Here is a 15,888-nt window from a genome sequence, read left to right on the forward strand (position 1 = left end):
CTGCGCTCCTGCGATAAAAAGATTATCTCACCTGGCGAGAACAGTGCTCGGCTCGCTGGAATGCTCGTTGCTGGGCCCGCCTCCGCAAATACCGCACGGCCCTGCTACGCGGGCACCCCGCGCGGGTTTGCTGTGGCTACGCTCCTCGCAACCGCGAGCCTCCGTTGGTCCTCTTCTATATCACGTTCACCCCCCCCTCCCCCCTCGACCCCCATAAAAAAAACTGTGTACGTAAGCACTCCCGTACAGCATGGTGAGACCATACCTTGCTCATGTTCGTCGCGACGACCTTGCCGCGGTGGATACATGTACTGTCGTAATGATAAGAAGCACGTCAAATGTACCCCCTATGAGTGCTGTAGCTTCACTGTACTCGATACACGTAAAAACCACAGTGTGGTTCCCTTAGGTCCTTGTTCAGGTGCCAGTACACGTTCTTAGTGTTTCCCGGGCTAGGGTGTCTAGTTTGGGCCAAGCATTTTCAGGACGTGTGCTACGGCTTGTCCAAGTGGGTTCTGTAGTGTTTAGTGTGCTGGCCACCCGTTCATTTTGTTTTCGCACGAGATGAAAGCACAACGTCGCCGCAATGCCACATAATTTCCCTATGCTATCGACGAGATGGTAGCATGCGAATAAGTGCGCAATGGCCTCAATGACATTATTAGTTCAAAGCGCTGTTCTAGATACCTGTCGTCTCCTGGACTAACGCCGCAATAGCGAGATTCGGGCGCCTTGGAGATGGTAATCCACCGCTCCCGCAGCACACGTATCCTGCCAAGCATTGATTGGCCAGGGCAGAAGGAAATCGCCTCGTCCTTGCTCATTGATTCCTAGCACAAATGGGGAGTTATTACGGCAACTCTGCTACAACTCGAAGATATCTCGTTGGGAGCAACACGGTAATTTATCGCAGCTTATCTTTCGTGAAAATTGTCAATAGCTGAAAACATGATTTTTGTGATATCTTTACTTCCGTTTAGGTACGACGTGCCGTAGCCTCCCATTTTGTTTTACGTCAACGGGGAGAACGCGAAGCAGCAGCAGCACCATCGCGTCGGGGATGGCGACGCACGGAGCGCAAGGGGAGGCGTCTGAAGAACAAGGTGCGACACAGAAGCTTACGAGCATCCATATCAGTTGCTAACAAGTTGTGCTGTAGGGCGCCGCGCGCACGGAGAGCAAGGGGGGCCCGGAGAACAAGGTGCGACACAAAAGCTTACGTCTACCCATATCATTTGCTAACAAGTTTTGTTGCAGGGCGTCGCACTACGTAAGACCGTTGACTACGTCCAAGCGGCCCACGGCTACACGAAAGACGACGAGGGCGACGAAGACTATGTCGAGGAGGAGGTGATTCCGGACGAAGAGGAAGAGATCAGTGTGGAGGAAGTGGAGAAGGACGACGAGGAGGCGAAGGGCACGGAGGTGGACGACGACGACGAGGGTACGGAGAACTCGGAGGTGGACGACGACGAGGAGGGTACGGACATCTCGGAGGAGGAGGGCGACGAGGAGGCGAAGAACTTGGAGGAGGAGGACGGCGAGAAGGCGAAGAACTCGGAGGAGGAGACGACGAGGACGCGAACGAAGTGGTGGCGAAGGACACGGAGGAGGAGAGCGTGGAGGACGAGGAGGAGGTGGAGGACGACGAGGAGGCGAAGGCCATGGGGGACGTGGAGAACGACGAGGAGGCGAAGACCATGGGGGGCGTGGAGGACGACGAGGAGGCGAAAGGCGAAGAGATGGCGGGCAACAGCGCCATGTCCGCCGTCGAACATGCGGTCGGTCCGAACGAGAAACAAGTGGACGATGATGACTTGTTCGGTGATGATGGCGATGACGACACCACCGCCACGCACGTGATGGCCAAGTCGGACGGTGGCATGGCTGCTGCCGTCATCGACGATGATGACTTGTTCGGCAGTGAGGACGATGAAGAGACGGTGAACGACGTGGTGGACAAGGACTCCGTGGCGGAGGACAACGACAAAAGCGCTGGCAGCAAGCGGCAAGTGACGGGTATGTTGTACTATGTGTTGTTTGCAATGTTGAGCGTTATTGTTGTACCAATGTCTATTGGTGTTGCGTTGGTGTATTATTGAGATAGGTTTCGAAGAATCTATCCAGCAATTTGTACGCGCGGCCCGGGAAGAAGCCGAAGCTGAAGCCGCTGTCCAAGCGTCGAGTGCCCGTCGTGAAGCAGCCGCTGCTTCTTCCACGACGGCTAGGAAGAAAGCTACAGCACGAAAGCGCAAGCCGTTCCCGGGTCGAAGTGGAGTTGGTGCTTCACCTCCCAAACGTGGGAAAGGTGGGAGGAAGGAAAAGGCGCAGGCTGTTGTCACGTCAGCAAGTGACCAGCCGCCACCACGTCATTGTGAGCGCCGCCGCACTAAAACGTGGGAGGAGCGGGAGAAGATAGTCAAGGCGCACAACGCAGTCGACAATTTGAAGCCACCTCTTGCCAAGAATTCCTTGGCCAATTGGGGCGAGTTCGAGGCAGCGCTCAATGCCTGTCAAGACGCGAACTTGGTGCTCTACCGCGTTCGGAGCTCGCAATCGAAAACGAGCCACGACGGGTACGGGTTATGTTGCTGTTACAGTATGGTACTTCTATTTATATAAATGGTGCTTCTTATGTTGTTAACTGTGTTGTTAGGTCTACACGGGGTCCAAAAGCTCCCCGATCACTTCACCCACAAGTTCAAGAAGATGTGGTGCACTCACGGCGCTAAACAATCTTCGCGAGGTGAAGGCCTACGGGAGAGTGGCCAGCGGTACACAGGCTGCGAGGCAAGCTTCACTGTGCGCTCTGTCAAGTATGTTGAGGAATGTGTGGCAAAGTGGAAGGTCCAGAGACGGAGGTATTGTTCGTATCTATATTTTTTCGAGGGATTAGATGCTAACTTGTACAACTATGCACCTTGCAGATCTACATGCACAACCACAGGACCACCAAGACCATCTACGAGTCCTACATTCGCGGCAAATCCCTGCCGCTACCAGCAGCCGTTCCCAAGGACCTCGGTCTCATGGCCGAGGTGCAAACCAGTACGCCGGCGATCAACCGGTACCTCTCGGACAAGCTTGGTGGGTGTTCCTGGCGAACGCTCTACTTCTGGAGTTGTTGATCTGTTGTTTTTTCTAGCTGTTTAATTTGAATGGGTATTAACGTCCTTGTATTTCGATTGATTAATATCTACAGGTATGATCATCACCCCCCAGCAAACGAGAAACATACTGCAACAAGTACTAGGGTCTACGACTCTCGAACGGACCCGATTGCTGCTTGATACGTTTGTTCTTGTCGATGATCATGACGTTCTGCTGGTGCATGATCAGATGGACATCACTGCGTCATTGCGATGCAAACTGCAGTGCAGAAGGCGTGCTTCAAGCAATGGGGCGACAGTTTAGTCATGGATTGGACGCACGGGACTAACAACTTAGGCTACCATCTTGGTTTGTATTCTCTCCTATTATTTCCTATGTATAAACTAACTCGCATACTAATGAGATGTTATTGCCTGTCGATCATTTGCTGAACATACAGGAAGTCTTGTAGTGACGTCAGCAACTGGAAGAGGCATTCCTGTGGTTGACTTTCTGGCGCTCGACCAGAAGGACGGGACCATGGAACGCATTTTGGAGTTCTTCAAGCGTCACAATCCGTCATGGACCTCAATTGAGACGTTCTCGATTGATAAGGATTTCGTGGAGTGGTGAGTACTGGAGAGAGTGTTTCCTGACGCCAAGGTTCTTTCGTGCCAATTTCACGCCCTTACGGACTGGAGGAAGGTTTGTAAACGGCCGAAGTACAACCTGACGGTGTCTCAACGCGAGCGGATGGAGCATGCATTCGGAAAGCTCATCTACTGGTACGAGGGGATTGAATGTTCAATGTTATTTGCCATGTTTTACTCAATGTTGTTCTATGTTATTGTGTTGTTGACTGTGTTGCTCATTGGGTTGCTCTATATGTCGTTTACCATCAGCAACACAGAGAAGTTTCAATTTAGAGCTGGAATCGTTTACGAAGGTCTGTGAGAAGGAATGTCCAGCCCTTCTGGAATATTTCACGGCAAACTGGAACTCGATGTGGGCTAACTATATCCGGGGAAGTGGCAACACTACAACCAACAGGATTGAATCAAATTGGAACCAAGTGAAGCTGCTTCTCGGCAAACGACCTCGTCTGGATGCGACTATTAGCGGTCTGTTAGCGCACCAGGGGACTATTGTTCGCCAAGTGCTCGCGACGATGAGGAAGCACGTGTCAACATCGCGACACCCAGGCGCAATTCCTGACTTCTTGACACGCGTTTCAGCGCGTCTTAGCGACTAACCGTTGTCTAAAGTGCGCTCTCAATGGGACCGCTTCATGGTGTACCTGGCGGACACTAAGTGCACGAAGCTGGACGCTGTGGGCGAGTGGGAACTCAGTACTCGGAGGAATACCTACGTATGCAACGACTATGAGTGGACGTGCACATGCCTATTCTATTGTAGTCATCACCTGCCATGCCAGCATTTGATGTTCATCGCGGATCGTGTTCATCGGTTCGAGTATCTACCTGAGTCGACTGTCCCGCAGCGCTGGGATATGGTCGCAATGTCCGAGCTGGAGAAAGAGCTTCGAGATGGTGTCGGAGCGCTACAAGCCGTTCAAGCGTCAATGAAAGAAGCTGGAGATTCCTGGGCGCATGACGGTCTGACCCAAAACGACGTCTTCCTGGATGAGTCCGAAGCAACACAAGGTGCAACAGACGCAACACAAAGTGCAACACAGCCACCACCCCAACATGAACATGATGTAGAAGCCGCAGAGAAGATCGGGCGCCGCCGTCGAAAGCAACGTGGTGTTATTTATGTCAAGATGCGTGGACGAGAACGTGCCAACGTTGTGGTTCTCTCATCAGAAGAGAAATATTGCTATGCTAAAGCTGTGTTCGAGCCTGTGATGGAGCACCTAGCAGGATTGGCAACCCCAGCTTTCGTCGCAGCCTTGAAGTCCTGGAAGGACATTGTTCGAAGCGGGTTGGAGACCGTTGAGGAAGATTCTACTACCAGTCCTGACGAAAGCGAGGAATCCGACGATCCAGACACGTCTGACACCGCATCCGACATCACGCCGGCTGATTTAATTGACAGCATGAACTTCATCCAGGAGTTGGAGCTAGATAAAGCGGGGTCCGACAGCACGGCTTCAGCCTCTAAGCGAGAGGCTACAGTAGAAAACAATGAAGCAACATTGGCGGCAACATCGAGCAAGACTAGTGGGGCAATGCTAACTAAGTCGGCGTCAATGCCCAAGGCTGCCCCTCCGCTCCTACCCAAAGCAACGTCGCCCTCTACGCCGAAGCTGTACCCAACCAAAGCGGTGTTATCCTCGAAGAAAAAGTGCTATCCTACCAAAGCTGCCGTACGTGTTAAAACGGCAGCAAAAGTTGCAAGTAAGGGAGGGATCCTGGAGGTGCTACGTATTCCCAAGAAACCTAAGGTGCGCCACACTACCCGAACCAAACTGAAGCAAACCAAGCTGGTCAAGGGGGCGAAACCTCAAAAGCTTGCTGCAATTGTCCTCCCAGACAAGAATGTGCCGTCGCTGTCGCGTGTTTTAGAGTGGGCAAACAACACTACTGACCGCAACCATGTCAGCGGAATCCTAGCAAACTACCCAACCATCATGGACGACGACTTCATGAACTCGCGTGTCGCTCACAGCAAGCGCGATCACGTCTACGCTGACGACTACGACTACAACTTTGTGATTCCAAAGAATCTCGTCGTCAAGTTGGAAGCCGGGGTCAAAGCGGAGAAGAAGAAGCGATCAAAGTCCAAGTACTTCAACCAAACCGGGGACGACAATCATCCAAAGGGCACTACCGAGGAGATCATCGCCTACTTCCCCGGAGGAACCCCGCAGTTCACCAGGTTTGTAGTCACCAAGTTGTTCATTATGCTGTACTATGCGGTGCTCACAATGTTGCTTGTTATGTTGTTATGCTTTGTGTTGATGTTTGGTACTGCTCAGCGCCGCAGTGTACAGGATGAGCGAGTTTTACAACGTCGTCCGCAAGCTTGATGCGTGGAAGGAGGATGTGCATTGGCTATTGTCGACTAAATGAGACGCAATGGCGGATAATCCTGAGCTTTTCGACGTGGAAACGGACTCGGACGAGCTCACAGATGACACCACAGGGGCCAAGCACGTGGCCCTGGCAAACGAAGTGTTGGAGCAGCTTGAAGGAGCTTCTCCGAGCTCCACATTCCGATTGGCAAGCGGCGCAGGCACTGTAAAGCTGGACAGATTGGTTGGGATGCTTGCTCGCAAGGAGATGCTGTCTGATACGATCATTGATTTCGCTGTCAGATGTATCTGTGACGCCCTCGGAGATTGCTACGCGTTGGATACGTATGCAGCTACGTTTTGCTGTCCTGACCCGCCCCAGACCCGCATTTCGAACATGCACTATGTTGTTTTGCCAGTTTATCTGAGCAACATACACTGGGGTGTCATCATTGTCAGTATCAGTACCAGGCTGAACCACCGTCAATCACACCCTACTTCTACGAGCCTCTGTGTGATCCGCAATATCGAGCGACTATCGAAGATACCTACGAAGAGACGGTAGCGCCATTTCTGCTGGGCTGGCACGAGAAGACACTGATTGGAGTGGATTATTATGTTGTGGAGAATGGTGTGTGGCTGGATGCGCCGAGACAGCCCGATGGAACGACGTGGAAACGGACTCGGACGAGCTCACAGATGACACCACAGGGGCCAAGCACGTGGCCCTGGCAAACGAAGTGTTGGAGCAGCTTGAAGGAGCTTCTCCGAGCTCCACATTCCGATTGGCAAGCGGCGCAGGCACTGTAAAGCTGGACAGATTGGTTGGGATGCTTGCTCGCAAGGAGATGCTGTCTGATACGATCATTGATTTCGCTGTCAGATGTATCTGTGACGCCCTCGGAGATTGCTACGCGTTGGATACGTATGCAGCTACGTTTTGCTGTCCTGACCCGCCCCAGACCCGCATTTCGAACATGCATTATGTTGTTTTGCCATTTTATCTGAGCAACATACACTGGGGTGTCATCATTGTCAGTATCAGTACCAGGCTGAACCACCGTCAATCACACCCTACTTCTACGAGCCTCTGTGTGATCCGCAATATCGAGCGACTATCGAAGATACCTACGAAGAGACGGTAGCGCCATTTCTGCTGGGCTGGCACGAGAAGACACTGATTGGAGTGGATTATTATGTTGTGGAGAATGGTGTGTGGCTGGATGCGCCGAGACAGCCCGATGGAACGACGTGGAAACGGACTCGGACGAGCTCACAGATGGCACCACAGGGGCCAAGCACGTGGCCCCGGCAAACGAAGTGTTGGAGCAGCTTGAAGGAGCTTCTCCGAGCTCCACATTCCGATTGGCAAGCGGCGCAGGCACTGTAAAGCTGGACAGATTGGTTGGGATGCTTGCTCGCAAGGAGATGCTGTCTGATACGATCATTGATTTCGCTGTCAGATGTATCTGTGACGCCCTCGGAGATTGCTACGCGTTGGATACGTATGCAGCTACGTTTTGCTGTCCTGACCCGCCCCAGACCCGCATTTCGAACATGCATTATGTTGTTTTGCCAGTTTATCTGAGCAACATACACTGGGGTGTCATCATTGTCAGTATCAGTACCAGGCTGAACCACCGTCAATCACACCCTACTTCTACGAGCCTCTGTGTGATCCGCAATATCGAGCGACTATCGAAGATACCTACGAAGAGACGGTAGCGCCATTTCTGCTGGGCTGGCACGAGAAGACACTGATTGGAGTGGATTATTATGTTGTGGAGAATGGTGTGTGGCTGGATGCGCCGAGACAGCCCGATGGAACGACGTGGAAACGGACTCGGACGAGCTCACAGATGACACCACAGGGGCCAAGCACGTGGCCCTGGCAAACGAAGTGTTGGAGCAGCTTGAAGGAGCTTCTCCGAGCTCCACATTCCGATTGGCAAGCGGCGCAGGCACTGTAAAGCTGGACAGATTGGTTGGGATGCTTGCTCGCAAGGAGATGCTGTCTGATACGATCATTGATTTCGCTGTCAGATGTATCTGTGACGCCCTCGGAGATTGCTACGCGTTGGATACGTATGCAGCTACGTTTTGCTGTCCTGACCCGCCCCAGACCCGCATTTCGAACATGCATTATGTTGTATTGCCAGTTTATCTGAGCAACATACACTGGGGTGTCATCATTGTCAGTATCAGTACCAGGCTGAACCACCGTCAATCACACCCTACTTCTACGAGCCTCTGTGTGATCCGCAATATCGAGCGACTATCGAAGATACCTACGAAGAGACGGTAGCGCCATTTCTGCTGGGCTGGCACGAGAAGACACTGATTGGAGTGGATTATTATGTTGTGGAGAATGGTGTGTGGCTGGATGCGCCGAGACAGCCCGATGGAACGACGTGGAAACGGACTCGGACGAGCTCACAGATGACACCACAGGGGCCAAGCACGTGGCCCTGGCAAACGAAGTGTTGGAGCAGCTTGAAGGAGCTTCTCCGAGCTCCACATTCCGATTGGCAAGCGGCGCAGGCACTGTAAAGCTGGACAGATTGGTTGGGATGCTTGCTCGCAAGGAGATGCTGTCTGATACGATCATTGATTTCGCTGTCAGATGTATCTGTGACGCCCTCGGAGATTGCTACGCGTTGGATACGTATGCAGCTACGTTTTGCTGTCCTGACCCGCCCCAGACCCGCATTTCGAACATGCATTATGTTGTTTTGCCAGTTTATCTGAGCAACATACACTGGGGTGTCATCATTGTCAGTATCAGTACCAGGCTGAACCACCGTCAATCACACCCTACTTCTACGAGCCTCTGTGTGATCCGCAATATCGAGCGACTATCGAAGATACCTACGAAGAGACGGTAGCGCCATTTCTGCTGGGCTGGCACGAGAAGACACTGATTGGAGTGGATTATTATGTTGTGGAGAATGGTGTGTGGCTGGATGCGCCGAGACAGCCCGATGGAACGACGTGGAAACGGACTCGGACGAGCTCACAGATGACACCACAGGGGCCAAGCACGTGGCCCTGGCAAACGAAGTGTTGGAGCAGCTTGAAGGAGCTTCTCCGAGCTCCACATTCCGATTGGCAAGCGGCGCAGGCACTGTAAAGCTGGACAGATTGGTTGGGATGCTTGCTCGCAAGGAGATGCTGTCTGATACGATCATTGATTTCGCTGTCAGATGTATCTGTGACGCCCTCGGAGATTGCTACGCGTTGGATACGTATGCAGCTACGTTTTGCTGTCCTGACCCGCCCCAGACCCGCATTTCGAACATGCATTATGTTGTTTTGCCAGTTTATCTGAGCAACAGTCATCATTGTCAGTATCAGTACCAGGCTGAACCACCGTCAATCACACCCTACTTCTACGAGCCTCTGTGTGATCCGCAATATCGAGCGACTATCGAAGATACCTACGAAGAGACGGTAGCGCCATTTCTGCTGGGCTGGCACGAGAAGACACTGATTGGAGTGGATTATTATGTTGTGGAGAATGGTGTGTGGCTGGATGCGCCGAGACAGCCCGATGGAACGACGTGGAAACGGACTCGGACGAGCTCACAGATGACACCACAGGGGCCAAGCACGTGGCCCTGGCAAACGAAGTGTTGGAGCAGCTTGAAGGAGCTTCTCCGAGCTCCACATTCCGATTGGCAAGCGGCGCAGGCACTGTAAAGCTGGACAGATTGGTTGGGATGCTTGCTCGCAAGGAGATGCTGTCTGATACGATCATTGATTTCGCTGTCAGATGTATCTGTGACGCCCTCGGAGATTGCTACGCGATGGATACGTATGCAGCTACGTTTTGCTGTCCTGACCCGCCCCAGACCCGCATTTCGAACATGCATTATGTTGTTTTGCCAGTTTATCTGAGCAACATACACTGGGGTGTCATCATTGTCAGTATCAGTACCAGGCTGAACCACCGTCAATCACACCCTACTTCTACGAGCCTCTGTGTGATCCGCAATATCGAGCGACTATCGAAGATACCTACGAAGAGACGGTAGCGCCATTTCTGCTGGGCTGGCACGAGAAGACACTGATTGGAGTGGATTATTATGTTGTGGAGAATGGTGTGTGGCTGGATGCGCCGAGACAGCCCGATGGAACGACGTGGAAACGGACTCGGACGAGCTCACAGATGACACCACAGGGGCCAAGCACGTGGCCCTGGCAAACGAAGTGTTGGAGCAGCTTGAAGGAGCTTCTCCGAGCTCCACATTCCGATTGGCAAGCGGCGCAGGCACTGTAAAGCTGGACAGATTGGTTGGGATGCTTGCTCGCAAGGAGATGCTGTCATTGATTTCGCTGTCAGATGTATCTGTGACGCCCTCGGAGATTGCTACGCGTTGGATACGTATGCAGCTACGTTTTGCTGTCCTGACCCGCCCCAGACCCGCATTTCGAACATGCATTATGTTGTTTTGCCAGTTTATCTGAGCAACATACACTGGGGTGTCATCATTGTCAGTATCAGTACCAGGCTGAACCACCGTCAATCACACCCTACTTCTACGAGCCTCTGTGTGATCCGCAATATCGAGCGACTATCGAAGATACCTACGAAGAGACGGTAGCGCCATTTCTGCTGGGCTGGCACGAGAAGACACTGATTGGAGTGGATTATTATGTTGTGGAGAATGGTGTGTGGCTGGATGCGCCGAGACAGCCCGATGGAACGACGTGGAAACGGACTCGGACGAGCTCACAGATGGCACCACAGGGGCCAAGCACGTGGCCCCGGCAAACGAAGTGTTGGAGCAGCTTGAAGGAGCTTCTCCGAGCTCCACATTCCGATTGGCAAGCGGCGCAGGCACTGTAAAGCTGGACAGATTGGTTGGGATGCTTGCTCGCAAGGAGATGCTGTCTGATACGATCATTGATTTCGCTGTCAGATGTATCTGTGACGCCCTCGGAGATTGCTACGCGTTGGATACGTATGCAGCTACGTTTTGCTGTCCTGACCCGCCCCAGACCCGCATTTCGAACATGCATTATGTTGTTTTGCCAGTTTATCTGAGCAACATACACTGGGGTGTCATCATTGTCAGTATCAGTACCAGGCTGAACCACCGTCAATCACACCCTACTTCTACGAGCCTCTGTGTGATCCGCAATATCGAGCGACTATCGAAGATACCTACGAAGAGACGGTAGCGCCATTTCTGCTGGGCTGGCACGAGAAGACACTGATTGGAGTGGATTATTATGTTGTGGAGAATGGTGTGTGGCTGGATGCGCCGAGACAGCCCGATGGAACGACGTGGAAACGGACTCGGACGAGCTCACAGATGACACCACAGGGGCCAAGCACGTGGCCCTGGCAAACGAAGTGTTGGAGCAGCTTGAAGGAGCTTCTCCGAGCTCCACATTCCGATTGGCAAGCGGCGCAGGCACTGTAAAGCTGGACAGATTGGTTGGGATGCTTGCTCGCAAGGAGATGCTGTCTGATACGATCATTGATTTCGCTGTCAGATGTATCTGTGACGCCCTCGGAGATTGCTACGCGTTGGATACGTATGCAGCTACGTTTTGCTGTCCTGACCCGCCCCAGACCCGCATTTCGAACATGCATTATGTTGTTTTGCCAGTTTATCTGAGCAACATACACTGGGGTGTAGTATCAGTACCAGGCTGAACCACCGTCAATCACACCCTACTTCTACGAGCCTCTGTGTGATCCGCAATATCGAGCGACTATCGAAGATACCTACGAAGAGACGGTAGCGCCATTTCTGCTGGGCTGGCACGAGAAGACACTGATTGGAGTGGATTATTATGTTGTGGAGAATGGTGTGTGGCTGGATGCGCCGAGACAGCCCGATGGAACGACGTGGAAACGGACTCGGACGAGCTCACAGATGACACCACAGGGGCCAAGCACGTGGCCCTGGCAAACGAAGTGTTGGAGCAGCTTGAAGGAGCTTCTCCGAGCTCCACATTCCGATTGGCAAGCGGCGCAGGCACTGTAAAGCTGGACAGATTGGTTGGGATGCTTGCTCGCAAGGAGATGCTGTCTGATACGATCATTGATTTCGCTGTCAGATGTATCTGTGACGCCCTCGGAGATTGCTACGCGTTGGATACGTATGCAGCTACGTTTTGCTGTCCTGACCCGCCCCAGACCCGCATTTCGAACATGCATTATGTTGTTTTGCCAGTTTATCTGAGCAACATACACTGGGGTGTCATCATTATCAGTATCAGTACCAGGCTGAACCACCGTCAATCACACCCTACTTCTACGAGCCTCTGTGTGATCCGCAATATCGAGCGACTATCGAAGATACCTACGAAGAGACGGTAGCGCCATTTCTGCTGGGCTGGCACGAGAAGACACTGATTGGAGTGGATTATTATGTTGTGGAGAATGGTGTGTGGCTGGATGCGCCGAGACAGCCCGATGGAACGACGTGGAAACGGACTCGGACGAGCTCACAGATGACACCACAGGGGCCAAGCACGTGGCCCTGGCAAACGAAGTGTTGGAGCAGCTTGAAGGAGCTTCTCCGAGCTCCACATTCCGATTGGCAAGCGGCGCAGGCACTGTAAAGCTGGACAGATTGGTTGGGATGCTTGCTCGCAAGGAGATGCTGTCTGATACGATCATTGATTTCGCTGTCAGATGTATCTGTGACGCCCTCGGAGATTGCTACGCGTTGGATACGTATGCAGCTACGTTTTGCTGTCCTGACCCGCCCCAGACCCGCATTTCGAACATGCATTATGTTGTTTTGCCAGTTTATCTGAGCAACATACACTGGGGTGTCATCATTGTCAGTATCAGTACCAGGCTGAACCACCGTCAATCACACCCTACTTCTACGAGCCTCTGTGTGATCCGCAATATCGAGCGACTATCGAAGATACCTACGAAGAGACGGTAGCGCCATTTCTGCTGGGCTGGCACGAGAAGACACTGATTGGAGTGGATTATTATGTTGTGGAGAATGGTGTGTGGCTGGATGCGCCGAGACAGCCCGATGGAACGACGTGGAAACGGACTCGGACGAGCTCACAGATGACACCACAGGGGCCAAGCACGTGGCCCTGGCAAACGAAGTGTTGGAGCAGCTTGAAGGAGCTTCTCCGAGCTCCACATTCCGATTGGCAAGCGGCGCAGGCACTGTAAAGCTGGACAGATTGGTTGGGATGCTTGCTCGCAAGGAGATGCTGTCTGATACGATCATTGATTTCGCTGTCAGATGTATCTGTGACGCCCTCGGAGATTGCTACGCGTTGGATACGTATGCAGCTACGTTTTGCTGTCCTGACCCGCCCCAGACCCGCATTTCGAACATGCATTATGTTGTTTTGCCAGTTTATCTGAGCAACATACACTGGGGTGTCATCATTGTCAGTATCAGTACCAGGCTGAACCACCGTCAATCACACCCTACTTCTACGAGCCTCTGTGTGATCCGCAATATCGAGCGACTATCGAAGATACCTACGAAGAGACGGTAGCGCCATTTCTGCTGGGCTGGCACGAGAAGACACTGATTGGAGTGGATTATTATGTTGTGGAGAATGGTGTGTGGCTGGATGCGCCGAGACAGCCCGATGGAACGACGTGGAAACGGACTCGGACGAGCTCACAGATGACACCACAGGGGCCAAGCACGTGGCCCTGGCAAACGAAGTGTTGGAGCAGCTTGAAGGAGCTTCTCCGAGCTCCACATTCCGATTGGCAAGCGGCGCAGGCACTGTAAAGCTGGACAGATTGGTTGGGATGCTTGCTCGCAAGGAGATGCTGTCTGATACGATCATTGATTTCGCTGTCAGATGTATCTGTGACGCCCTCGGAGATTGCTACGCGTTGGATACGTATGCAGCTACGTTTTGCTGTCCTGACCCGCCCCAGACCCGCATTTCGAACATGCATTATGTTGTTTTGCCAGTTTATCTGAGCAACATACACTGGGGTGTCATCATTGTCAGTATCAGTACCAGGCTGAACCACCGTCAATCACACCCTACTTCTACGAGCCTCTGTGTGATCCGCAATATCGAGCGACTATCGAAGATACCTACGAAGAGACGGTAGCGCCATTTCTGCTGGGCTGGCACGAGAAGACACTGATTGGAGTGGATTATTATGTTGTGGAGAATGGTGTGTGGCTGGATGCGCCGAGACAGCCCGATGGAACGACGTGGAAACGGACTCGGACGAGCTCACAGATGACACCACAGGGGCCAAGCACGTGGCCCTGGCAAACGAAGTGTTGGAGCAGCTTGAAGGAGCTTCTCCGAGCTCCACATTCCGATTGGCAAGCGGCGCAGGCACTGTAAAGCTGGACAGATTGGTTGGGATGCTTGCTCGCAAGGAGATGCTGTCTGATACGACCATTGATTTCGCTGTCAGATGTATCTGTGACGCCCTCGGAGATTGCTACGCGTTGGATACGTATGCAGCTACGTTTTGCTGTCCTGACCCGCCCCAGACCCGCATTTCGAACATGCATTATGTTGTTTTGCCAGTTTATCTGAGCAACATACACTGGGGTGTCATCATTGTCAGTATCAGTACCAGGCTGAACCACCGTCAATCACACCCTACTTCTACGAGCCTCTGTGTGATCCGCAATATCGAGCGACTATCGAAGATACCTACGAAGAGACGGTAGCGCCATTTCTGCTGGGCTGGCACGAGAAGACACTGATTGGAGTGGATTATTATGTTGTGGAGAATGGTGTGTGGCTGGATGCGCCGAGACAGCCCGATGGAACGACGTGGAAACGGACTCGGACGAGCTCACAGATGACACCACAGGGGCCAAGCACGTGGCCCTGGCAAACGAAGTGTTGGAGCAGCTTGAAGGAGCTTCTCCGAGCTCCACATTCCGATTGGCAAGCGGCGCAGGCACTGTAAAGCTGGACAGATTGGTTGGGATGCTTGCTCGCAAGGAGATGCTGTCTGATACGATCATTGATTTCGCTGTCAGATGTATCTGTGACGCCCTCGGAGATTGCTACGCGTTGGATACGTATGCAGCTACGTTTTGCTGTCCTGACCCGCCCCAGACCCGCATTTCGAACATGCATTATGTTGTTTTGCCAGTTTATCTGAGCAACATACACTGGGGTGTCATCATTGTCAGTATCAGTACCAGGCTGAACCACCGTCAATCACACCCTACTTCTACGAGCCTCTGTGTGATCCGCAATATCGAGCGACTATCGAAGATACCTACGAAGAGACGGTAGCGCCATTTCTGCTGGGCTGGCACGAGAAGACACTGATTGGAGTGGATTATTATGTTGTGGAGAATGGTGTGTGGCTGGATGCGCCGAGACAGCCCGATGGAACGACGTGGAAACGGACTCGGACGAGCTCACAGATGACACCACAGGGGCCAAGCACGTGGCCCTGGCAAACGAAGTGTTGGAGCAGCTTGAAGGAGCTTCTCCGAGCTCCACATTCCGATTGGCAAGCGGCGCAGGCACTGTAAAGCTGGACAGATTGGTTGGGATGCTTGCTCGCAAGGAGATGCTGTCTGATACGATCATTGATTTCGCTGTCAGATGTATCTGTGACGCCCTCGGAGATTGCTACGCGCTGGATACGTATGCAGCTACGTTTTGCTGTCCTGACCCGCCCCAGACCCGCATTTCGAACATGCATTATGTTGTTTTGCCAGTTTATCTGAGCAACATACACTGGGGTGTCATCATTGTCAGTATCAGTACCAGGCTGAACCACCGTCAATCACACCCTACTTCTACGAGCCTCTGTGTGATCCGCAATATCGAGCGACTATCGAAGATACCTACGAAGAGACGGTGGGGATCCT

The 15,888-nt window shown here is 52.6% G+C and overlaps 4 protein-coding genes across 4 annotated transcripts in view; all 4 read left to right on the plus strand.

Annotated features, from left to right (window-relative positions):
- Positions 1-3,350: 3,350 nt before the first annotated feature.
- PHYSODRAFT_484085 (hypothetical protein) lies at positions 3,351-3,542 on the plus strand (the record flags this gene model as incomplete). The annotated part of the gene is made up of 1 exon (XM_009522647.1): positions 3,351-3,542. A coding segment is annotated over one exon (192 nt), but the record flags the coding sequence as incomplete, so codon positions are not given.
- Positions 3,543-4,093: 551 nt separating this feature from the next.
- PHYSODRAFT_407236 (hypothetical protein) lies at positions 4,094-4,603 on the plus strand (the record flags this gene model as incomplete). Its single annotated transcript, XM_009522648.1, has 2 exons — positions 4,094-4,318; positions 4,430-4,603. Coding segments are annotated over 2 exons (399 nt in total), but the record flags the coding sequence as incomplete, so codon positions are not given.
- Positions 4,604-5,344: 741 nt separating this feature from the next.
- Positions 5,345-5,947, plus strand: PHYSODRAFT_451281 (hypothetical protein; the record flags this gene model as incomplete). The annotated part of the gene is made up of 1 exon (XM_009522649.1): positions 5,345-5,947. A coding segment is annotated over one exon (603 nt), but the record flags the coding sequence as incomplete, so codon positions are not given.
- A 184-nt stretch (positions 5,948-6,131) lies between these two features.
- PHYSODRAFT_484016 (hypothetical protein) overlaps positions 6,132-15,888 on the plus strand; it is a gene marked incomplete at both ends in the record, with an annotated part of 12,296 nt that continues 2,539 nt past the window's right edge. Inside the window, one exon of the mRNA XM_009522650.1 lies at positions 6,132-6,521. Within this exon, the coding sequence (XP_009520945.1) occupies positions 6,132-6,521 (390 nt within the window). The remainder of the gene's footprint in view (positions 6,522-15,888) is intronic.

The sequence above is a fragment of the Phytophthora sojae genome (assembly GCF_000149755.1).
Source record: "Phytophthora sojae unplaced genomic scaffold PHYSOscaffold_2, whole genome shotgun sequence".
In the NCBI taxonomy this organism is placed as follows: domain Eukaryota; phylum Oomycota; class Peronosporomycetes; order Peronosporales; family Peronosporaceae; genus Phytophthora; species Phytophthora sojae.